Genomic DNA, 26,052 nt, shown 5'->3' with positions numbered 1-26,052 from the left:
AAGTGTATGTGAAAGAACTTACGAGTTAATAAAAGTAGCATTTGACATTAATGGGAAAAGGTTGCATTTTTCAACAAAGCAGTGTAGAATGACTTGTTAACTATTTAGAAATAGAGCTTAACCCTTCTCATCTTAAACCACTGGAAATGAAACCTGGCTGTAAGTAGTTGCTGCAGAAGTAGATGTGGAAGCATTTATGAAATCCAGGGAAAGGAGAGAATTGACTTTGAGAGCTACTTAACCAGGATAAAGCCAAAGATTGTTTCTTCCTTTTTAGAATGAGCGAAGGAGGTAAAGTTCAGGGCCTTCTAGAGTGAAAGAAAGGAATCTTAGATTCTCAAGAATAGAAGATAGAAACCCTGAAAGTGACTTGACTATTTTGGAATTATAAAAGTAGCATTGAATAATCTGGAGAATGTAAGAAAGTACAGGTTAAGTATTAAAGAGGAAGTTACAGCCATTAAATGTCTTAAAGTAATTATTAAAAAAAAATAGGAAAGAAAACATTAAATACTCTGTCATGACTTGGATTGGAAGACCCTAACCTTGAGGAGCTCCTAAGGAGGGTAAAGGGACAGGCGGGGGGAGTATAATAAGCTCGACTAATTCTAGGAACTAAAGTCAAGTACAAAAATGGAATGACCAAGGGAAAAAAAGGAGCAGGTCCCGGACCAAGTTTATATGTATCTAATATACATATAATATTACAGCCAAGGGAATAAAAGGAGCAGGTCCCGGACCAAGTTAGACATATAAACAGTACAAAGAGCTGAGTCAGGAGGTTGGTCACCAAGGAATTAGGGAGAGTGGAATTAAATGGGTAATTCTTAAGTTTCCGGGAGTTTTTTTAGAAATTCCATTTACTCAGCCATATGAGGTGCCTAGCAGAAGTGGAGCAGCTGGTTTTTTTACCATCACGTTTTTGGGTTTTCTTCTAGCTCTTAAAATGTGCTTGGGAAAAAGAAGGAAGAGCAATAGTTTAAAATTGTAGCTTAGTTCAACAGAAGGAATTGTAGTTTTTGCATCTTAGCTTTTGGCAGAAATGATAGATACCTAATTCACACTGTTAAATTTTAGATGGTCTGTCTTCTGCTGATCCCAGCTCTGATTGGAATGCACCAGCAGAAGAGTGGGGAAATTGGGTAGATGAAGAAAGAGCTTCACTGCTAAAGTCCCAGGAACCAATTCCTGATGATCAAAAAGTGAGTAAAGGCATTGGCGGGTATGTCTGTTTCTCTGTGCACCCAACTACATTAGAATTATTAGGGGTTACGTTCTCTATTATAAATGCATCCCGTGGTAGAATTGCTTCTGAGCCACTCTGACCCTGTTTGCTTCAGTCCTTATGCCTGCATGCCTTCTCTATATCACTGTTTATTCTTTCCAAAAGTTATTGAGGTTTCAGATATGTCGAAAGCATTATTAGGCACTGATCAGAAAATACAGTTCCTTTCCTCTTAAGAGAATTATTATAATAGTTGTGATATATCAACTCTTAGTGTGTTTAGCAAAGAATAGATCAGTTGCCAATGATAGATTAAGCAAGGCTTCATAGCACAGACAAGACTGAGAACATCATGAAAAAGACATCAGTGCAGGAAAATAGGTAATGTTTAGTGGAGAGGTAAATAGTACACATGTGTGGAGTCCGTTGATGATAGGATCTCACCCTATTAGGCTGTATTCCTTAAAGAAAGGGACTGTGAAGAGTTTATGTCTGTAGCTCTAACAGCATGCTTGGCATGCAGTAAATAAAGGAATGATTCGTACCTTGCCACATTTTCATGAAATTCTGTAAGTGATAACCTGATGACAGCTTTTAAACAAAGGATAACCTAATCCTCATAGGATTAGGAACATTTGGGCTGGATACAGTGGAAAAACAAGAAGCTTCGGAAGCTATTTTGGGATAAGTGGTAAAGAGGCAATTACATGAATCAGGTAGGAGATAATGAACTAAATTGATAGCTTCGAAAAATAAATGGAAGTGGTGTTTACCAGAGACCTAAAGCTACTGATCAAAACTTGACTAGTTGTAGGAATAAGGGTGAAAAGCCAAAGAGGCTCTGAAGGTAATAGAGCCGTTGGTATTTGACAAATACTAATTGAACATCTGCCATGAATCAGGTATTAGTGGAGAAGATAAATAAGACACAGTTACTGCCTTCAAGGAGCTTACAGTCTGGTTAGGAGAGGAAGGGGACCAGCATGTCCGCAGATAAAAGTAAGGTTACAGTATGTATTAGGTATTAGGGAAGCACTTAGGAGTTTTAGCAAAGGCATCCTAGAGATAGAGGTGGCACGTAGAGCAAAGAGCAGTTAGAAATTAAACTAGAGAAGGAGGCAAAGATCAGATGCTAGCGGTTCTTGAATGGCGTATTTAAAACCTGGATTTTATCCAATAAGTAATGGAAGGATTTTAAGCTAAAGTGTTTTTTTCTACGTGGGCTACACTGGCAGCCCAGCAGGTAGGAAAAGGAGCAGAGGCACATGTGAATAGGGGCGGGAAGACCAGTTTAGAGGTTGCTTAGTAGTCCAGGACAGTCACTACTAAGAATGGTAGGTGGAATACTGAATAGACTTGAAAAATACGTTGAAATAAAATCAACAGAGCATGTGGTTAGAGTTGAATGGAAGAGTCATCAAAATGACTTCCAGGATTTTTGCTTGGGTTACTGGGGAAGTTGGAAGTGGTGCTCCCAACAGAGAAAATCTAGGACCAAAGGCTAGTTAATTGGGGGAAGGATGATTGGCTCCATCTGGAATATGTTAAATGCCTGAGAGAAGTTGGTTTTGTGCCAGGTTAAAGCTTAGGGAGAAAGATGTTTTTGGAAGTTCCTAGTATACAGTGGTTCAGCACCTTGAGAGTAGGTGAAATATGCAGGAAAAATCTAGAGTTGAAAAGAGCAGTGGAATGAACATGGAATCTGGGAAACTACCAGCTTTTAAGGAGGAAACGAAAGCCTGAAGGAAGAGAGCGCTGGGTGACAGAAGTGAGCCGCTTGCGCTCTGCTGATTAAGAGCAGCTTTGTTAGAGATCCTGGACTCAAAACCATGTTGCTGTAGGTTGAGAAGTTTTGTTTTTTTTCTTTTAATTAAGTTTGGATGGAAATGAAGGTGAGGTGGTAGTATCAGGAAGGGTTTTGTTGAGGGTTGTTTGAGTTTTGCTATAGAGACTTTAGTCCGGGGTAAACTTTAAAGTTCCATAAGTAGTGCAAAAGCAACCATCAGCAGTAAGGAAGTGAACCTTCTTTACAAAAACTGGCATCAGGGCAGGTTTGGAGTTCGTCAACCCGTGATTTAATGTATCTGTAGACACAGAGAAAAGGGATCTAGAATCAAGTAAAAGTTAGACATAAATGAGAGATTTGGCTCATAGAGTAAGATCCTGACAGTAGAGGTGGGGGAGCCTTAGGCGTGAGTGGATTGTCGGCTGGCCTTTGATCCAGTTAGGATGGTATTACCTCCGATCTATAGAGACTAGAGAAAGGAAGAGGTGGCCATGGGACTTATACTAACGGTGTAAATAAATGTAGAGGGGGACAGTTAATAGGTGATACGAAAGTTGAGGGGTTAGGAAGAGAGAGGGATAAATGGGCAGACCGTAGGGCATTTTAAAGAGCAGTAAAACTATATAGACACCGTAGCATGGTGAATGGATGTCATTATGCATTTTGTTCTAAAGCTGTGGAATGTACGACCCTAAGGTAAACTCTAGGGGCTTTGGGTGATAATCTTGTGTCCGTGTAGGCTCATCAGTTGTAACACCTGTACCACTCTGGGGAGGGAGCATGGAGGGGGGGGTGGGGAGCACATGGACATCTCTGCCTCCTGCTCAGCTTTGCGGTGAACCTAAAATTGCTCTAAAAATAAAGCCTGTTAGGATAGAAAAGCTTCCTGGTACAGTCCCGTAACACACAGTAATCATTCTGGTATTTGTTGAATGTTTAATGAATGTGCAACCAAAAATCTGTTTCTCTACCTGAAATTTCTTGGTGCTTGATGATCAGAATTAGACAGTAGAACCACTGAATGGAGTAAAGACTGTCACGTACAGCAGTTCGTGTTCTGAGTATACTCCAAGATTGTCTTTCACTTTTCTTAGCAAAAATGGGACACCTTGGAGGAATGGAGAAATAAAATGTGATGGGTTTGTACAATCACATGTTAGAAGTTAGAAATTTATGAAATAAGTTACATTGATATCAACATGATAGACTCAGAAACATGCTGAATGATGGACAGGTTTGCAGAAAGATACAGTATGATACCTTTTATGTAAATTTTATATGTGTGGACACACCAGAATTTATTTAAAAAACTTAGTTGGATAGACAAAAAAGTTCTTGGTAATTAGTGGTTTACCCCTAGGGAAGGTGGTGTGGACTGGGAAGGGGGGGTGTAAAGGAATTTTATGAGTAATGTCTTTTACATTTAATGATCTAAAATAAATTTGGCAAAATGTCAGTTTCATATGAGTTAAAAGATGATATGGAGTTGATTTCAGCCTTTTCCCCATGAACAAAAAATAGTGTTTTGCCATGAGGAAATTTCTCTTATGATTGGATTATAATTGGCTGAGAAGCAGAATGACCAGAGTCCTTGTGACCTGAATATCCCCCATAGGATGCATTTTTTTTTTTTTTTTTTTTCACGTATTTCAGTCATTATGAGCTCATGGTGAAAACTTCGGTGGAGGGGCACCTGTTTGGCTCAGTGGTTGAGCATCTGCCTTCAGCTCAGCTTATGACCCCGGGGTCCTGGGATCGAGTCCCACATCGGGTTCCCTGTATGGAGCCTGCTTCTCTCTCTGCCTATGTCTCTCCGTGTCTCTCATGAATAAAGAAATGAAATCTTTAAAAATCTTTAAATATTTAAAAAAAAACTTCTGTTGAAGTTTCTCCACAACTGGCATCCAATTTGTACCAGACATCTCTTAGCTAAGTTTGTGTAGGATTTTGTTTTTTCCATCTACTGGTAATTTCTGTGAACTAGTTGGTGGTTCGTGAGACCTCCAAAATCATCCTAATGACTGTTCTGCTGAGCAGAGAAGTAGTAGTTACCCCATCATCTCTTCCTATAAGGGTAGAGTAGGAATCTTGCCTGTCATGGAGAAACAAAAAGCACTTTTTCATAGAAAAGTCAACTATATGCTTTGTGTGAAGGGATACTATGAATATTAATTTAAGTCCTAAGTCCCTATTTTTGTCATATGGGATGTTATTTTCAGTGACATTCCATCTCACTCTGTTTTTTAAATTAAGCCTTTTATCTTGAGATAACTGTAGAGTGAAAAGCATTTGTGAGAAATGATACAGAGAGATCCCTGGACTCTTCACCCAGTGGTCCCCCAGTGGTAACATCTTGAAAAACTGCAGTACAGTATCACAACTAGGGAGTTGCCATTACTGCATCAAGATATAGACGACATTCCCGTCCTGCAAGAATCCCTCATGTTGCCCTTTGTTACGGCCACTCTTCCTCCTGTTACCACCCCCATGGTAATGCCTGGCAACCAGTAGTCTGTTTCCGTCTCTATAATTCTGTCATTTCAAGAATTTTCTATGAATCGAATAATACAGCATGTAACCTTTTCATACTGTTTTGTTTTGTTTTGTTTTTCACTCAGCATAATTCTCTAGAGATTCATCCAGGTCGTTGTATGCATTCATTAGTTGGCTCTTTTTTACTTTTGAGTAGTCACAGTGTGGATCTGCTTCAGATTGTTAAACCATTCTCCTGGTGAAGGACATCAGGATTGTTTTTAGCTTGGGGCTGCCATGAAAAAAGCTGCCATATACATTTATGTACAAGTTTTTGTGCAAACATAAGTATTTTTGTGGGATAAATGCCTAGGAGTATAATTTTTTTTAATTTATTATTATTATTATTTATTTATGATAGTCACAGAGAGAGAGAGAGAGAGAGAGAGGCAGAGACACAGGCAGAGGGAGAAGCAGGCTCCATGCACCGGGAGCCCGATGTGGGATTCGATCCCGGGTCTCCAGGATCGCGCCCTGGGCCAAAGGCACGCGCCGAACCGCTGCGCCACCCAGGGATCCCAAATGCCTAGGAGTATAATCCTTGGGTTGTAAATAGTTACATATTTAGCATATTAAGAAACTGTCAAACTATTTTTCAGAGTGGCTGTATCACTTCCATTCCCACTTACAATAAATGAATGATCGTATTTCTCTGAATCCTGGCCAGCTCTTGCTTGTCACTATTTTTTATTTTAGCTGCGGATAAGTGTCTAGTGAACTCATTGTGATTTTAATTTGCATTTCTCTAATGATGAATGATACTGAACATCTATCTCTGCATGTGCTTTGCCATCTGTCTGTCCTCTTTCGTGAAATGTCTGTTCATATCTTTTGCACATTTTCTAATTGGATTGTTTACTATTGAATTTTGAGTGTTCTTTATATAGTCTTAGATATATAAGTCCTTTGTTGAATATATGGTTTGCAAATATTTTCTCCCACTCAGTAGCTTGTCATTCTCTTAACAGGGTAGGATTCCGTTTTACTGCAAATAGTTCTGCATTTAAACTATGAAATAAAACAGAATGACCTAACCAGTGAGTTTTTAAAAACCAAGGTTTGCACAGCTCTAGTAATTTATCGTGGAGGCAATAAAAGATATAAAAAAAAAAGAGAGAGACGCCTGGGTAGCTCAGTGGTTAGGCGTCTGCCTTGGGCTCGGGGCGTGATCCCAGAGTCCCAGGATTGACGGCGTTGGGCTCCCTGCGTGTAGCCTGCTTCTGCCTCTGCCTCTGCCTCTGCCTCTCTCTCTATGTCTCTCATGAGTAAATAAATAAAATCTTTAAAAAAAAAAAAGAAGAAGAAGAAGTGGTCTGTCATAGACATAGGAGAAGGAAGTTCCATGTACTTGTTCTTTTTTAATGTGTAATTTTAGATACATTTCATTACTCATTACTAATTCTTAGCATTTAGGAGATAAAGACCGAACCTAATGAATGAAATTATTCCATAATTCCTGAATAATGAAAAATTAACCAATTGGTTCACTTTAATATTTTGCTTTTAACATCAGGTTTCAGATGATGATAAAGAAAAGGGAGAGGGAGCTCTTCCAACTGGAAAATCTAAAAAGAAAAAAAAGAAAAAGAAGAAGCAAAGTGAAGATAACTTTCCTGCACAGGTAGGGTATCAGAACAACAGACGTCATTCATTAAGCACCTACTGCTGAAATGTGAAAGGCTAATATGCAGATACTAAGAATATGTAGAAATAAAAGACATAATAGGAGATAGCAGGTTTACTTGCAAAGCATTGGAAAAGTCAGAGAATGTTTTAAAGATCTTCTGTATCCTACTGTAATAAAAACTGTTGCTTTAAAAGAATCATAACCAAAGATGTAAAACCAAAAGTTACTAAAAATAAAATAAGATACATTTTGGTTTATATTAAGGCGAAATGGAAAAGGAGATAACAGTGTTTCTCACAGAATGTCTTTTTGAATAACTGGAATTTATTAGCAAGTTAGAAGTTTAGTTCAATTAGAACAATCGTGTGCATCACGAGTGAAGTGTCATCCACTCTGAGTTTGCTCTGTTTCGCTTAGTATCTTCTGCTTGTTTGGCTTCTGACAGGAGCTTTATTTATGTCACTCCTACATTTTCCTTCTTTTTTCATGGTCTCACCTATTAGGAAAATTTTTATATTATAATATGGGTGAAAGCAAAGCTATTTTAATTTGAAATATACTAGATCACTAGAAGTATGCATGGGTTTCTCTTTGAAACACTATCACCATTACATTACAAATTATGGAAATCTTACTCCTTACTTACAACATGCAGCTAGTTCTTTTTATTCCTCTAAATGTTAGGAGATAGGGGCACCTTGGTGTCTCAATCCTTTGAGTGTCTGCCTTCAGCTCAGGTCATGATTTCATGGTTCTGCAATTGGCCCATGTGCGGCTCCTTGCTCAGCAGGGAGCCTGCATCTCCCTCTCCCTGTACCTGCTGCTCCCCCCGCCCCCTCCCTGCTTGTGCTCTCCCCTCTCTGTCAAATAAATAAAATCTTTTAAAAAATAAGTTAGTCAATAAATGTAGGACATAGTCAGAGTTTCTATAGAGGATAGCCCACATAATTTTCCTGTTTATTGTTTTCTTTGGGAAAAGTTGCTGCATAAGGCTTTTTTAAAGGAAATATGCATTGCATTCATTTTTGTTAAGGGAAGCACAGCCCATCATAAATGATACCAATCCATTTTCAGTATTAGTTTTTTCTCACAAGTAGTGGTTGGGTATTAAGGTTAACACAACTGAGATCAATGGATATGAAAAACTAAAACTATGGAATAGAGGTTAGCTGAGTGAGCTAATGAAAAATGTTATTGACAGCTTGATAATACTGTCTGAACTCTTTTAAGCCAGACTTTCCTGGACTTTTGTGATTTTCTGGTTTGTGAATTAGATGAGATCCTTTTAGAAGAAATTTTGTGCAATAGATGTAATCTGTAAAGTTCAACTTACTGGCAAAGGTCATTAACTTGTGAAAGTTCTTTTGGTATTCTGATACTCCTTTGATCTGTTTTTAAAAATAATAGTGAGTATGGGACACCTAGGTGTCATAGTCGGTTAGGTGTCTGATTCATGGTTTCAGCTTGAGTCATGACCTCAGGGTCGTGAGATGGAGCCCCACATGGGGTTCCGCACTGAGCGCTGAGTCTGCTTGAGACTGTCTCCCTCTTCCCCTCCCTCCCCCCCCCCCAAAGTCAATAAATCTTTTAAATAAATAACAAGGAGTAAGTATACAGGATTTAGAGTCAGATCTGTATTCAAATTTCAGTTTTGCCATTTAGTAAACTAGTAGTTTTTGTTTTACTTTGCAAAAGTGACTTAACTGTATAGGTTGCTTTGAAAATTAAATGAGACATCATGAAATTCTGTGCCAAGTATATAGAACATAGTAATCTACCCATAATACATTTGGGAATTTGTTCATTTTACTTGTGTGTACGTGGTTGGTGGGCGTCTTTACTGTTAGAGTACAGCTTAGAGGGGCACCTGCGTGGCCCAGTTGGTTAAATGTCTGCCTTCAGCTCAGGTCACGATCCCAGGGTCCTGGGATTGAGCCCCATGTTGGGCTCCTTGCCCTGTGGGGAGCCTGCTACTCCCTGTCCTTCTGCCTGCTGCTTTCCCTGCAAGTTCTCTCTCTCTCTGTCAAAATAAAATCTTTTTTTAAAAAGAAAAGAGTATAGCTTAGGATAGAACTAACTGATGTGTTCACATTAATTTTGTACAGATTGCAAATCTTACATACATACTTCCAAACCTATTCATTTAACTTAAAATCACAACAAAATTTGTTTTGCTGTCTAAACCCACTACCATCCTGAACAAGTTTTATAAATTACCAGTATTGGCAGAAAATTTTCAAGATAATCCTAGCCAGTTGTTTGTATGTATGTGTTCGCTAAAAAACAATACAATTAACAGTGATAGTCCTGTTCGATATATTCTCGTTCATATTTATTTCACACACCCAAGCATGTAATGTGCTTTAGAATTACTTTGTTGGAACTCCTTTTTAAAGTCTGCAGGCCTAAGAATGGAAATGTTACAGCTTGGATAGGACCTTAGAAATTATCTAGGCACATTATATTTTATAGTTAAGAAAACTGAGGTTCAGGGAATGAAATGATTTGTCCTTGACCATATGCAGCTAGACTGCAGGAGGCCAAAACCGCAATGTCCTTTCTGCTATGTCAGCCTCAATTATCTACAGAATGTGCATATGTACAAATATTTTGTTCCTTGAAGAATTCATTAAGTGAAATGTTATTTCTAAAGTCTTGGTTTGAGTATCACCTAATTCACTGTGTACTTTGTTTAAAAGAAAAAAAAAAACAGTTTATTTTGTTTGAGTTGGTTTAGTAAATTAGAATGGTTTGCATTTGGGGATGGGAGTGTATTGGTTTTTAATTCCCAATTTATTGAAGTCCCTGGGGATAGCAGGAGTGATCACTGTTGTTCCAGATGAACCTGTGTATTTTCAATCTGAATGCTTGTTTTTGTATGCTCTGCTAAGCTATTTGGACAATTATTGAAGTTAAATTACTTTCTTGGACTATCTTTTGGATATTAATATTACAAGCTAAATAGATTTTTAATTAGTAAAAAAAGAGTGATTTGTATCATCTAATAGACTACTTTTCTCTGTAGGACACAGAAGAATTAGAAAAAGAGATTAGAGAAGAGCATCCAGTGAATACCTCTAAAGTCCGTCCAAAGCAGGAAAAAGCTTTTTCTTTGAAGACCATAAGCACTAGTGATCCAGCTGAAGCACTCATCAAAAATAGCCAGGTAACTTTTTGATATTTAAGGAATAAAATTTTGATGACTTAAGAATTGTGCCATAACTCTTATTTTATTGAAGCACTAAGTGCTGAGCATCGCTAATCACTAAAATGCTAAGCACTTTAAATACACTAAATAATTTAGCCCTCATCACAGCCCCATAAGAGACGTAAGATCTATTATATAAATGAAGTTGGGGAAGTTGAATACCTTGTCCCAAGCTGCATAACTATCTCTGGTGAAACCAGGATCACAAGAATGTATTTTCTCCTATTAAATATCTAAACATACAGAGGATAGATTGCTTAGAGGAAATGTAACTGGTTGCATCTTGCTAAAAGCAGGCACATAGTACATAATAGGACTCCGGTCCAACTTCTCAAAATGTAACAACATTTGTTTAAAATTTGGTGACCGGTTCGTTTTTTTTTTTGTTGTTTTTTTTTTTTCTTTTTAACAATTTATTTATTTGAGAAAGAGCACAAGCATGGGGAACAGCAGGCAAAGGAAAAAGCAGGCTCCTCACTGAGCAGGGAGCCCAATGTGTGGAGCTTGATCCCAGCACCCAGGATCATGACCCAAGCCAGAGGCAAGACTCCCAGCCATTGAGCCGAGCCACCCAGGCCCCCTTGTGACAGGTTCTTGAAATATGTGCCATTCAGTAGAAAATTTTAACATGTCAGAAGGGACCATATTAAAAGTCTAGGCCAGTGACACATAGTTTTTAAAAATCTGATTTCTAGAAAGGCAAATTATATAGAAATATATGAAATCCTACTAGAGTTGCATGGCTCGTTTATGTGCTCATTCAAAAAAATGTATTGAGAACCTACTACACGCCACCCACTATTTGAGGTTCTAAGAATATATCCAAGAGCAAAGCAGATAAAAAACATCTCTGCCTTTGTGGAGCATACATATTGAATGAAACAGCTTCAGATAGGAGCCTGAGTTACTGGGGCACCTGGCTGGCCCAATCAGTGAAGCATATGCTCTTGATCTTGGGGGTTGTGACTTCAAGTCCCGTACTGGAGTTAGAGCTCACTTAAAAATAAAGTATTTTAAAATAAAAATAAAAAAAAAGAAAAAGAAAAGAATCTGAGTTACCACTAAAAGAAGTAATTGGTAATGGTCTTGTGCTAAAATAAAATCTTAACCATACTTCCTATTGGGATTTGATGCTTTTCATTCCCTAAGAGAAAAATTCCCTTTTGAGATGAAAGGATGTGATCTCAGTACAAGCATAGATTTAATAGTAGGGCTGCAAAGGGTCATTTGACATTTTGATGTTTTACTTATTAGGAAGTCATTTTCAGAAGCCATCTGGTAAACTATTTCAGTTCTTCTGGGATTTAACAGATTAAGTGAGACAATAGGAGAATACTGGAAATAAATGCTAAAACTTTTGAGTATGAAGTAAATATAGAGAACATTAAGAAAGCTGAACTGAGCAAGACAAATGCATATGTGAAATAGGAGGGAATCCAAGTAATTACCTGCATGTACAGAGCTTCCTCCAGTTTCCTTTTCCTTTGAGCTTTTTTAAAATTTTAATTAATTAATTATTTGAGTGAGTGAGTGAGTGAGAGGGAAAGAGACTCTGAAGCAGACTGTGCACTGAGCACAGAGCCTGATGTGGGGCTCAATTCCACAATCACAAATCCATGACCTGAGCTGAAGCCAAGAGTCGGATGCTTAACCAACTCCGTAGCCCAGGTGCCCCTCCCAGGCGCCCCTCAGTTGAGCTTTCTTAACATCCACAGAGCCTGGAAGAACTAGGGGCAGGAGAAATGTCACCTGCCCTGTTCCCGTATTCACATCATGTTGATAAGTAACACCAAAGGATGAATGGATCTCCTCCTCTGTTACAGCCTCAAGGCACTCCAAATACTGGAGCTTCCATCCTTACCTCTCCTAACCACCCACTCACAGTTAGGCCTCACTTAGGCAAATCAGTTGACTTGCCCCCTTTCTGCTCCCAGGTTGGAGAGGAGAGGCAAGGACTGAGTCTAGGCCCTCATCCTTACGATTTCACTACCAGACTGGATAGAACTGGAAAATTTGGATTATTGCTTCCTTTAATGGAAAGGACTAGTAGCTTCAGTCTGCTTTTATCTGATGCCATCTTTTTCCATGGGTAGGAAACGGAAGTGATTGCTGCCCTGTTTGAGTTACCTCTCAAGAAACAGAGGAGGGAATGTCACCCACTGGAAGTTCAGAAATTAGCCATTTTCTTCTTGTCTTTCATATGAAAAAGTTTTGAGGAATTGAGAGATGGTGAAAAGTGGACAGAACATTGAATCACTAGAACATATAAAATATATTTGTAATGCAAAAGAAGAACATAAAAGCTCATGGAAATGGAATTCTTCACTCTTATTTGAGATTCAGTAAACATCTTGTAATTTTAATACTTTTCATCCATTTTTTTTCTTGACCTTTATTGATGGATATTGTAGGTAAAGATTTACTTGGTTATGCTGCTAGAGGGCAGGCATGAGTTGTGGTGTTTCTGCCAGTAATTATTTGGAAACTGTCTTGGTGTATTTACTTATTCCTAAACAGCCTCTTGGTATTACCGTGATACTTAATTTTATCTGAAACTTTTTATAAAAGAACCTAAAATAATTTTATTCCAAAATAGCCTATCAAGACTCTTCCACCTGCTATTTCTACCGAGCCATCCGTTATTTTATCAAAAAGTGATTCTGACAAGAGCTCTTCCCAAGTGCCACCGATATTACAAGAGACAGATAAATCCAAGTCCAATACTAAGCAAAATAGTGTGCCTCCTTCACAGAGTAAGTAATCCTCATTTTTTATTTTTTTCTATATTCTCATACACTTTATAAGTGTTAATATCTTAGAAGTCTGAAATAGTAGACTTCTGATCTTAGAAGTCTGATGGATTAGTAGGGCAACCCTCCCTTCCTTTGCAAAGGCTAGACTCCTTGGAACCTTGTGGACCTCAGCTCTGAGGGCCAGTGGGCTGACTGACACCACTCCAAGCAAGAGGGGTGGCCGGTGACAGACAGCGGAGGACTCGATGCTTGTCTCTCCATCTATCTGGTCCCGCTTGTTTTCCGTGCACATGTTCTTGGGACTATGAATTGTTCTTTGCCCCCTTTTCCCTCCTTTTGTCCCTTCAGCTACCTTCAGGGTCAGTTTTGCCCATTATCACTTTTATTACTTAGATTGAGCCATATCAAATGATGGGTTTTCTAGATCAGAATCAGTGAAATATCTTCCATGTGATTAAACTAAGTAATACATTGGGATTCAAAGGAAAAGAGGAAGGCAGCCATAGAAGAATCTAAACACTTGTCACTGAAACTTGAAAACTTAAAGGTTGAAGCATTATTAGTGGATTTCAAAACATGTTTTCATTAATGCTACTTTAGTATTTTTGAGACTTTGGAGTATTTACTCCTGTTTTTTTCTTTTTCTTTTTCTTTTTCTTTTTCTTTTTCTTTTTTTCCCCCCCTTTAGCCAAGTCTGAAACTAACTGGGAATCTCCCAAACAAATAAAAAAGAAGAAAAAAGCCAGACGGGAAACGTGAATATATTTTTCCTGAATTGGACATGTGTTTGCAAACACTGTCTGGAAGATTATGCTGTTTATGCAATAATTTGTGAACATGTACAGAGTTTTATATAAATTTAAACCAATTTTTAAACCAAAACTGTGAACACAACTACCGTAAAAATGGAATCAAAGGAAAGTTAATTTATGAAATTAAGAGGTCAGCAGAATATACTCCAGTGCTGGAAGACACGTGGGGAGAGTCTTTTCAACTGAACAAGAATGATCTTAATTTAAGAATATATCCTGGTTTTACAGCAGTGCCCTGTTTACAACAGCTTGTCCCTGTCGCCTCTGCAGCTGAGGAATCCAGGGTTCTGAGGAGAGGGGGCTGTCTGCAAGTGGGCGGTCTTCTGCACGGAGCTTAGACCATCTGAGGCTGTTTATGCTTAAATCCAAGTGCTTTGATCAAATGCATAATCTGCTGTCTCCTACATCTATGTTGGCAGCCGTTTGTATTAAAGGAATCACAAGTGCAAATAAAGGTCACTTATCATTTGTTAACTAAACTCCTGGTTTAGATTACAGTTTTTAAAAAGTTCTTAATTAAAACATTGAACATGCAGTTGATGGCTTGTATGGCTTACGAAGTTATTTTTGATAGTCTTACATTACTTGAATTGTTCAAAGTTCAGTATATTTTAAATTAAGAAAGGTAAACTATATGTGTTTGTTTTATACTTGTAAGGTTCAGACTCACAAATAATGCTCTTGTTTAGAATTTGAAAACTTTCGGGCAAAATCCACGTTAACATTTTTCCTTTTCCCTAGCAGTTTCTTTTTTCCAGCATCAACTCTTCTGCATTGCTAATACTTCAACTTTAAAAATGAAATCTCACAAATTAGTTATACAGACAGAACTTTGAGTATGTGATGGAGAATGAAAAACTAGAGTCAGACAGCTTTAATTGACATTGTCAAGACCTCCAGTTATCAGGAATACATTTTTTTACTGCCTTAACCTATAGTGCGTAGAATATGCATCAATTTCTTGAGGGGGATTCGTGTTTTTATAAAAATTTTCATGTAATTATTGCAATCGTGGTCAAATAAGGAACATTTTCTGCTTGAGACTATTGATTTAAATGACGTGTGAGATGTTTCACCATTTTCAGGCACTGTGTAATTCTATTGTAATAAACTGGCAGGTATCTTTGTAACTATAAATAGTGCATGCTCAGCCATGTACACTGTAAATAGCCTTTACCAAACGTGTTTGACAAGGACCATAATTAACATCACTTAGTGAATTGTGATAAAAAAAAAAAAAGCCATGATTTATTTGATGTGATTGGCTTGTTTTTACGTGGCGCCAAGAATGAAACTGTTTAACAGCTGTAACCAATGGTACTGACCTGTCCATCCAATCTTGTCCTTTATTATATCTGATTGTGGTTTGATAGTATTGCATTGTCACACCAGGAAAGCTGAAGAAGCAAAATGGTTTTAGTGACTGCTGAAGACCAGCCTTACTAACGGACAGCTTTCCAGCCGAGGATTATTAGCTTTTATCAGGTGTTAACATCTGTTTCAGGAATACGGCATGTCAGAAGTCTCGTTTCATTCTATGATATTTCTAAATTGATTTCTTTAAATAAATTCAGCAAATGGATAGCATTGTTTTTATTTGCTTCAATATTGGGGTAAAATAAGCTCAACTGCCAGGAATTCATTTCTTCAGATGACTTTCTTCTGTTAGCTTTGCATAGATGTTTCTTAAATAGATCCGAGGGTTCCTAAGTTGCCAGCACTTTGTAAAGGTGTCCCAGAGGAGGATTTGAGGAGTCTGTGTAAGTCTTTAGAATGTGCCAAAAGATCTATGCTCAGAAAATTGAACTCTCTCAACTCTACCTCACCATTTCTTTAGCTTAGGATTTTGTTGGCCGTGTCAGGTGTTGGACTTTATTTCTCCAGCTTAGCGTCTCCCATACAGCCACCGACAGCGGGCGTGAGAGACACTGTCTTTCGAGGAGAGATCTAGTGTGGAGATGAAGAAGTGCATTGCTAAATGGGTGGACCTGGAGTGGAGATGCCTCTGTCTCTCCTCTCTAGCTCAAGAGCCAGGACGTGGATTTTATGTTTTTGAGAGATGGCAGCTACGAGTGATAAAAGTATTTTCTTTCATACGCATGAGATGAAAACTCTTGCACAATTAAAGTATCATTGTTTGTTGCTCTTTACCTGTTCCAGAAGATTTTTGTATGGCACTGCCAGTTTCTGGAATGTGAACACAGGAACTGTTCTCCATCATCAACCTCAGAAGGAACTAAAATGAAGGTAGTGATTCAGGGAGGAGAAAGAGAGGAGCCTGTTGTCCTTTGGAGGCTTGGATTAGATGCTTCCCAGACTGTTAGGAGGGTGGTAGCTGATCCCTTTAGGTGTCCTGAGACCTGAAGGGAAACCTTGTTCTGATTAGCAAACGAGGCCTCCTATGTAGAGATCCCCCTGACCCTGACCCATCCTTCCCTATTCTGTAGAGGGGCTTGGGATTTCCCCAGACTGGAATCCTACCTATCCGTACCCCAGATTGAGTAAAACAATAGTTGAGAGAGTTAAAAAAAAAAAAAAAAAAAAAAAAAAGATGTTGAAATAAAATGTCGTTAATGTAATTTACCATGTTTACTTTGTGCATGCATGGGATGGGGGGGGCAGTGGAAATAATTTATCCAGATCTAATGGAATTATTTCACAGGCTAATCCAGTTTGTATTTGGGTTAAAGATAATGGAAGGGCAACATTTAACTACAGAATTTAAAAACAGTCCTCTATTAACAGAGTGTGAAATATTTTTCAAAATTGAGAATTAATTAGGTTTAAGATGTCTAAGAGATGTCTTACGACTTTCTTCTGTGAACTCATTGCACAAACTGGAATTACTTTCCAAAAGGTTTAGGGAATGCAAATATGTTATTTGTAAAATGCATTGAGTTTTGTAAATAAACCGTTTTTTTGTGTAATTGCTCGTTACAGTTCTCTTATGGGAAGGGATTTCAGTCATTTTGCATCCAAAGCAGCTAGCCTAAGGGCAGTTACTTTTTGATGTTCTTGATGCTTCTTTCGAAAAGCCTGGGTGCACTTTGAGGCTTTACTAGTGGGAAGTCAAATGTTTGGAGTTAAGCACCCTGTAAAATAGCTGTTGGGACACATGATGTTCTCTGTGGGAAACTGCTTCCATCTGACGTTGTCTTAGCAGTAGCTGTAACTGCCACCAGGTTCAGTATATGATTTGCATCGGGTTTTTAAGTTAAGGAACTGAGACTCAAATTTGGCACTATTTATTACTTTTGGCTATGTCCCCAAACAATAGTGACTTAAACAAGATAGAACTTTGTTTCTTGTGCGTGTAAAAGTCCGGAAGGCAGTCCACGGCTGCTGTAGCGCTGCGGGGTCAGGAACCCAGGTTCCCTCGACATTGGTCCCCCCTGCTACTCAGTATGTAGCTTCCACATCAAAGTTGCAGGCAGCTGCACAGCTAGAAACCTGTCAGCATTTCTGTCCTCTTCCTTTAGGAACACTTCTTACAAGTTAGCACCACATAGGCTCATCAACTCAAACTTGATCCTACTAGCTACAAAGAGAACAGGAAATAATCGTCTTTATTCCGGCTGTCACAGGCCAATTAACATTTCAGGATTCATGACTGAGGAAGCACAGCTAGCAGTCGCCGTCATGGGGCTGGACATGCACTGCGTTTGTCCTGCACCCAAGCATCACTTAAGGTTGGGTTTTAGTTTTTCCAACTAAAATTTTGAAATCTCTTGGGTACCACTCAAGAGTAGCAGCTAGTAATGTTCAAACTTCTATGTAATAGAAGTATTCAAACTTCTATGTAATAGCTTTCTGTAAGAAATTCCTGCCACTCGACTGCTTTAAATTGCAGAGACAGGCTGAGAGAGACTGAGCAGCCTGCTATCATGCCTATGTTGCAACTATAACAAGTGTCAATAGAAAAATTACCCTGGTGTATAAAGTAATTAAAAATAAAATACATCACTGTTTTTTCTAAATGCTTTAACGGAAGAATGATTTCTAACTCTAGCATCAAGATGGGGTGCATTGTGACATGCTAACTCATAATAGTTACATTACTGAGATTGGTGACAAGGCTAATGGGAGAAAAATTTCAGCAGATTCAAAATCTTCCCCATGAGAATGATATTCTTATTTGTATATGTGTGCTTTCCTTTATTTATTTATTGTATCGAAGCATTCAGAATGAATATATGTAACATGTACATAAACTATAAAGCATAATAAAATGAATGCCTCTGAAACCACCATTCTGCTTAAGAAATAGAACATTATCAGCCGAGGGGATGTTGGGGGTGAGCCTGACTTCCGCTGTTGTTCACTAACAGGATCAAGGGGGAAAGGCGTGGATGAAGACCGCTGCTCTCAGGCGTCCCAGGCTTGCACGGGTCGTTTTCCCTGCCCCAAACTAGCTGCAGGTCCCAGGTAACTTAGCCAGTCTCGGAAGGGAGTCCCGGGAGTTGTTTTCTTTTCTTTTCTTTTCTTTCTTTTCTTTCTTTCTTTCTTTCTTTCTTTCTTTCTTTCTTTCTTTCTTTCTTTCTTTCCTTTCTTTCCTTTCTTCCTTCCTTCCTTTTTTTTTTTTTTTTTTTTTTAAGATCTGAATCATTAAAAATGTAGTTATTTCAGCTTGAGAGTGGGGAGAGATCACAGATTGACTTTTAAGTTACTCTGAGAAAAGTGATGATTTGTCTCAATAGATAAATAAGCCCTTACCATACAAATAAAGATATGGTGATGCATGTTCCTCCTGAACTGTCTGGAAGTTTTGTACTTCTGGTTTGGGAGGTGAAGATCTGTCACATTTGAGCCACCCAGAACCTGGATTCCTTGCTAAGGTACCAGCAATATATCTTACTTACTTACTTATTTAAATATTTAATTTATTTATTCATGAGAAAGAGAGAGGCAGAGACACAGGCAGAGGGAGAAGCAGGCTCCATGCAGGGAGCCTGACGTGGGACTCGATCCCGGGTCTCCAGGATCACGCCCTGGGCTGAAGGCGGCGCTCAACCGCTGAGCCACCCAGGCTGCCCAATATATCATATTTAGATAGAAAATTTCAGAGAAAGAAAATGTTCAAGTGCCCAAAGGTAGTAAAAATGAAATATGGTATGCTAATATTGCTAACATTTCCATATACACAAAAGATATTTTTCTTTTGTACGTTTGTTTCCTTTCTTGTGTTTGATGGCTTACGGTATGATTTACACATACACCCCCCACCCCCCCGAGTCTCACACCTCCTGAAACAGGACACATGCAGCATCACCCTTGTGGGGAGAGGTGGCTGCTCTTTGACTAGCAGGTGGCTGTTAGGGATGGACATCAAGGGTTTCTGACTCTGCCCTGTGTGACTCTCACCCACATGGCACTTTGGTTATAGAATTGTCTGAAAAATGGAAGGAATAGATATAGAATACTTTATCCAACCAGAAAATTGACTTGACAATTAAAGATAAATTCAACAAGATTTGAAATGAAATGTTTTTTGAAAACCTCTGAGGCCCCGATTCTGCTATTATCGTAACCACTGACAGGAGATAGATTTGGAAAATGTCATACGGTACCCAAAGAAGCAAGTCTCCTTCAGAAAACAGTTCTAGATTGACCTGTGGAGAGGCATGCTCACTTCCTCCTGGATTCATGGGTCGGTCAGCTGGGCAGCCTGCAATGCTGTCCTTTAGGGTGGCTGAGGAAGAGAAAATGTCATTGAAAGCAAATGTTTAATGTTCCTGTTTGGCTTAGCTCTTTTTTTGGTCTATTTTTTTATTGGAGTTTGATTTGCTAACATATAACATCCAGTGCTCATCCCATCAAGTGCCCCTCCTCAGCGCCCATCACTCAGTCACCCCGTCCCCCCGCCCACCTCCCCTTCCACTACCCCTGTCCGCTTCCCAGAGTTAGGAGTCTCTCATGTTCCATCACCCTATCTGATATTTCCCACTCATTTTCTCCCCTTTCCCCTATAATCCCTTTCACTATTTTTTATATTCCCCGTATGAGTGGAACCATATGATGATTATCCTCCGATTGACTTACTTCACTCAGCATAATACCCTCCAGTTCCGTCCACGTTGAAGCAGATGGTGGGTATTCATCCTTCTAATGGCTGAGGAATATCCCATTGTATACACAGACCACATCTCCTTTATCCATTCATCTGTCGACGGACACCGAGGCTCCTTCCACAATTTGGCTGTTGTGGACATTGCTGCTATAAACATCGGGGTGCAGGTGTCCCGGCGTTTCACTGCATCTGTATCTTTGGGGTAAATCCCCAGCAGTGCAATTGCTGGGTCGTAGGGCAGGTCTATTTTTAACTCTTTGAGGAACCGCCACACAGTTCTCCAGAGTGGCTGTACCAGTTCACATTCCCACCAACAGTGCAAGAGGGTTCCCCTTTCTCCACATCCTCTCCAACATTTGTTGTTTCCTGCCTTGTTAATTTTCCCCATTCTCACGGGTGTGAGGTGGGATCTCATTGTGGTTTTGATTTGTATTTCCCTGATGGCAAGTGATGCGGAGCATTTTCTCATGTGCTTGTTGGCCATGTGTGTGTCTTTGGTGAAATTTCTGTTCATGTCTCCTGCCCATTTCATGATTGGATTGTTTGTTTCTTGGGTGTTGAGTTTAGTAAGTTCTTTATAGATCTTGGATATGAGCCCTTTGTCTGATTATGTCATTTGCAAATATCTTCTCCCATTCTGTAGATTGTCTTTTGGTTTTGTTGACTGTTTCTTTTGCTGTGCAGAAGCTTTTTACATTGATTAAGTTCCAATAATTCATTTTTGCTTTTGTTTCCTTTGCCTTCATAGATGTATCTTGCAAGAAGTTGCTGTGGCCAAGTTCAAAAAGTGTGTTGCCTGTGTTCTCCTCTAGGATTTTGATGGAATCGTGTCTCACATTTAGATCTTTCATCCATTTTGAGTTTATCTTTGTGTCTGGCGTAAGAGAATTGTCTAGTTTCATTATTCTGTGTGTGGATGTCCAGTTTTCCCAGCACCATTTATTGAAGAGACTGTCCTTCTTCCAGTGGATGGTCTTTCCTGTTTTTTCGAATATTAGTTGACCATAGAGTTGAGGGCCCATTTCTGAGTTCTCTATTCTGTTCCATTGATCTGTGTGTCTGTTTTTGTGCCAGTACCACACTGTCTTGATGACCACAGCTTTGTACTACAACTTGAAATATGGCATTGTGATGCACCCGACTCTGGTTTTCTTTTCCAATATTCCCCTGGCTCTTCGGGGTCTTTTCTGATTCCACACAAATCTTAAGATTACTTGTTCTAATTCTTTGAAGAAAGTCCGTGGCATTTTGATAGGGATTGCATTGAATGTGAAAATTGCCCTGGATAGCATAGACATTTTCACCATATTAATTTTTCCAATCCATGAACATGGAATATTTTTCCATATCTTTGTGTCTTCCTCAATTTCTTTAAGTGTTCTGTAGTTTTTAGGGTATAGATCCTTTCCCTCTTTGGTTAGGTTTATTCCTAGGTATCTTACGCTTTTGGGTGCAATTGTAAATGGGGTTGACTCCTTAATTTCTGTTTCTTCGTCTCATTGTTAGTGTATAGAAATGCCACTGATTTCCGGGCATTTATTTTGTATCCTGCCACACTGCCAAATTGCTGTATGAGTTCTAGCAATCTTGGGGTGGAGTCTTTTGGGTTTTCTATGTACAGTATCATGTCATCTGCAAAGAGGGAGAGTTTGATGACTTCTTTGCCAATTTGAATGCCTTTTATTTCTTTTTGTTGCCTGATTGCTGAGGCTAGGACTTCTAGTACTATGTCGAATAGCAGTGGTGAGAGTGGACATCCGTGTCATGTTCCTGATCTTAGGGGAAAGGCTCCCAGTGTTTCCCCATTGAGAATGATATTTGCTGTGGGCTTTTCATAGATGGCTTTTTTAAAAAAATTTTTATTTATTTATGATAGTCATCAGAGAGAGAGAGAGAGGCAGAGACATAGGCAGAGGGAGAAGCAGGCTCCATGCACCGGGAGCCCGACGTGGGATTTGATCCTGGGTCTCCAGGATCATGCCCTGGGCGAAATGCAGGCGCTAAACCGCTGCGCCACCCAGGGTTCCCCATAGATGTCTTTTAAGATGCTTAGGAATGTTCCCTCTATTCCTACACTCTGAAGAGTTTCGATCAGGAATGGATGCTATATTTTGTCAAATGCTTTCTCTGCATCTATTGAGAGGATCACATGGCTCTTGTTTTTTCTCTTGTTGATATGATCTATCACGTTGATTGTTTTACGAGTGTTGAGCCAACGTTGCATCCTGGGGATAAATCCCACTTGGTCATGGTGAATTATCTTCTTAATGTACTGCGAGAGGACTCAGGCCCCCAGCTCTGCCCAGACCCGGGCCGGGACCAGCTGAGGATCAAGGTGTTCCCCACGAAAGCAGTTCACAACACATGACTGGTAGACGGCTGCTCTCCAGGGCAGCCCAGGGCCCATGTGTGCCCCTTCCCTGGCCATCCTAGGCAGGGGGTCAGAGCGAGGGCAAGGGTCTGAGGTCTCCACCACTGTCAGTGGCCTGCAGCACAGCCCAGTGGGTGGGGACAGGCCCGAAGTAGCGACTTGTGGGCAGGCTGCCTGGACACAATGGGAGAGGCAAGCAAGCAGAGGACCCATTCAGGGTCTTCGAGGGCTGACAGGCCTGCAAAGGACCCCTGCCTCCCTCCCCGCAAAGGATCCCAGTCCCTGTGGGATTCATGTAGCCTAAAATTAACCATTTTAAACTGAGAAACCACCACCTCTCTCTCCATCCTAGATACTGTCCACACCCCCAAAAGGAAAGCTGGTGCCCATTTAGCGGCCCTCCCCGATGCCCTGACCCCAGCCCCTGGGGTCACAGTGGACCCCTGCATGGACAGTCCACCGGACTGCTGTACGAGACTCCACAGATGCTGCTGCTTTGCAGTTACCTCTGCAGCTGGGTAATTTCATAGTTCTCAGTGTATTTTCAAGGTTGACTAGATCCATTTCATCTTTGAGTTTCTTTTCCAGCAGCTGTAACCGTCTGTCCCGTGTTGTTCAGGCCCAGAGTCTTCCTTGGGCCGTCTTCCTGTGCGGCTGCTTACTAGCTATGGAGGGGATGTGCTCAGCTGCATCACCCAGTTTACTGCGTACAAGTCCCAAGCACAGGAATGGGTTAGGACTAGCTCTCAGCAATGACACAGTGGATTAGCAGGTAGGACACGGAAGAGTAGACTGTGCCTGTTACATGGTAAGGAAGTTTAGGAGAACAAGTGCTCTGGGAGATGATAAGAAATAGCCCAGTTTATAGCTTCAGAAAAATGAGCCCTTTGTTCTGAGCCAAAGCTCTGGAAGGTGAAGGAACATTTAATTTATCACAAGAAATGGTAAAGCAAAGGAAGGAAAGAAGTTAGACCATCTTCTAGGATCTCTCCTCTGCACCTGCCATTCTGTGAGCCTGGTGGGAAGCCTGTGCCTGTCTCCATCCACAGAGAGCAGAGCCCAGGGTCCATATGACAGGCTGGGCAGAGAGACACACCTGCAGTCTGGGTCACCTATTGTACCTGAGCTGAGCGTGGGGCCTTCTTCCTGTGTCCGGGACCCAAACACTGCGGTGCCGCTTCTGCCTTACAGAAGGTCAACGCTTAGAGCTTGTGGGCAAGCTCCTCTCGTAACTTGATCTGGAGCCACACGGCCGCTTACCTGCAAAGCAGCTCTTCACCTTCAGGTAGCCCACGACCAGCCTGAGGATGCAGAGCTTGTCAAGCCGGGCTGCACGTCCTCGGGGAAGGGCAGCAAGGTGGTCAGTTTGCTCAGCTCTGGATTCCGACGGTCCCGGTGCTGCTTTGAAGGGTTTCATTTGGCTCCCTCTGGAGGCTGTGGCTCAGGACTTGGCGGGGAGAGAGCAGCAATCATTCTCTACCTCCCTCTGTACCTTCACCCGAGTCACCTGCAGGGCCCCCAGGCCATGCCGGATGCCATCTGGCCCCAGGTCCTGGTGCTTGGAGGCAGGGACCCTTGTCCTTCGGGTTCGGGTTCTGTCCTCACTGCCCTCCTGGCCGGCGGGCCCTACTCATACTGTGCACATGCAAGACCTGGTGGCCCTCAAGGCACTAGGGGCCCGGGACTGGCCATCCCCTCCCAACTTTCTGGTAGCCTGACATGTTTGCAACCATTTTTTAAAAAGATTTTATTTACTTATTCATGAGAGACACAAAGGCAGAGACACAGGGAGAGGGAGAAGCAGGCTCCCTGCAGGGAGCCCAACGTGGGACTCGATCCCAGGACCCCGGGGTCACGCCCTGGGCCGAAGGCAAGTGCCCAACTGCTGAGCCACCCAGGGGCCCCAACATCCATACATAAATTTTAAATGAGTAAATCTCCGTACCACAATTAACACCAAAAAGGCTGAAGCTCCATTTAAGAAATTATAGTTTAAGAATTGAGTCTACACACACACACAAACACACACACACATTAACATACATCTACATGTATACTCTCTTTCTTTCTCTGCATGCACACACCCATGCACACCCCAGACCAATGTACATCATAATTACATTGTTAAAAACCAGGGATGGGGAGAGCCGAAGGAAAAAAGACCCATTTCATACAGACGAATAAAGACAGAATGAATGACTTCTTGTCAGAAAAAATGCAAACCAAAACACAACAGGGTGATATCTTTGATGTTCCAAAAGAAGGAAGCTGTTAACCCAGAATCTCGTATCTATAGAAATGATCCTTCAAAATGAGGGCAAATTAAAGAAATTTTCAGACAAAAATTCAAAGATTGTATCTCCAGAAGATTTGAGCTACAAAAATATTAAAGAAATTTCTTCAAGCTGAAGAAAAATGGCACTAGGTAGAAATGTGGGTCTCCACGAATGAATGAACAATGTTGTAGACAATAAAAAATTTAATGATTTTATTTAAATGGTAATTGTGTAAATAAAAACAGTATTGCATCATGGGGTTTGCAACATATGTAGAAGTAGAATTTGTGAAAACAATAGCACAAAGGATGGGAAGTGGAATTACATTGTTGTGAGGTGCTTATGTCGTCCATGAAGTAGTACAATATTATTTGAAAGTAGACAGTAATAAGTTAAGATGTGCACTTTATGCCTTATGGCAACCACTGAAAAAATAAAACAGAAGTACAGCTAATCTGTACTTATTAGAGGAGAAACATGAGATACTAAAGAAGAATGAAATCCAAAGGAAGTAAGGAAAAGAGGAAAAATAAAGAACAGATGGAACAAAGAGAAAACAGCAAGATGGCAGACTTAACCCTATTGATAGTGACAAAAATGTAAACAGAGGATATCAGACTGACCTGATATATGGTGTCTGGAAGAAACCCAGTTAAAAGGTAAAGACACAGATTAAAGTGAAAAGATTGAAAAAAGACGTACTATGTACACATTAGACATAGGAAATCTGGAGGTGCTGACAAAGAAGACTCACCAAAGAGAAAGATATTTTCATAATATTAAAAAGGTCATACCAATCATATATGCATTTAATAACAGAGTTTCAAATATGTGAAGCAAGAACTGACATAACTGCCAGGAGAGACAGGCGAATCCATTAACTGGAGTTGGGGACTTCTGCGCTATTCTCTCAGTAACTAATAGGACAGATTGCTAGAAAATCAAGGACATACAAGACATGAGCGCTATCCTCTAACTTGGTATGATTGACATTTATAAAACAGTGTACCCAACGACTGCAGAGTATAGATTCTTTTCATGCACATGCAAAAATTCACCACGGGAGACCATAAAACAAGTCTTAGTTCATTTAAATAGATTCAAATCATTTAATCATTTATCACAGAGTATATTCTCAGACCACAATGATATTTATGAATCAATAATTAAAACATATCTGAAAAATCCTCAAATATATGAAAATCAATACATTTTAAAATAACTCATGGGCCAAAGAAGAAATCACAGGGAAAATAAAAACATTTCTAAGTGGTTATGAAAGACAACATGCCAAAATTTGTGGGGTACAGTTAAAGGATTGTGTAGAAGGAAGATTATAATCTTATATATGTAAAGGAGGAAGTTTTACAGTCAATGATCTAAGTTGCCTCCTTA

The 26,052-nt window shown here is 40.0% G+C and overlaps 1 protein-coding gene across 6 annotated transcripts in view; it reads left to right on the top strand.

Annotated features, from left to right (window-relative positions):
• MTDH (metadherin) overlaps nt 1-16,870 on the top strand; it is a 56,454-nt gene extending 39,584 nt beyond the window's left edge. For all 6 annotated transcript variants that reach the window (XM_041768633.1, XM_041768637.1, XM_041768631.1 and 3 more), the window contains 5 exons: nt 1,078-1,202; nt 7,057-7,164; nt 10,196-10,336; nt 12,975-13,131; nt 13,820-16,870. In XM_041768633.1, coding sequence (XP_041624567.1) covers nt 1,078-1,202; nt 7,057-7,164; nt 10,196-10,336; nt 12,975-13,131; nt 13,820-13,890 — 602 coding nt within the window. In that variant the 3' untranslated portion in view covers nt 13,891-16,870. The remainder of the gene's footprint in view (nt 1-1,077; nt 1,203-7,056; nt 7,165-10,195; nt 10,337-12,974; nt 13,132-13,819) is intronic.
• Nucleotides 16,871-26,052: the final 9,182 nt, after the last annotated feature.

The sequence above is a fragment of the Vulpes lagopus genome, chromosome 9 (genome assembly GCF_018345385.1).
Source record: "Vulpes lagopus strain Blue_001 chromosome 9, ASM1834538v1, whole genome shotgun sequence".
NCBI classification, from domain to species: Eukaryota; Metazoa; Chordata; class Mammalia; order Carnivora; family Canidae; genus Vulpes; species Vulpes lagopus.
This window is presented reverse-complemented; position numbering and strand designations above follow the sequence as displayed.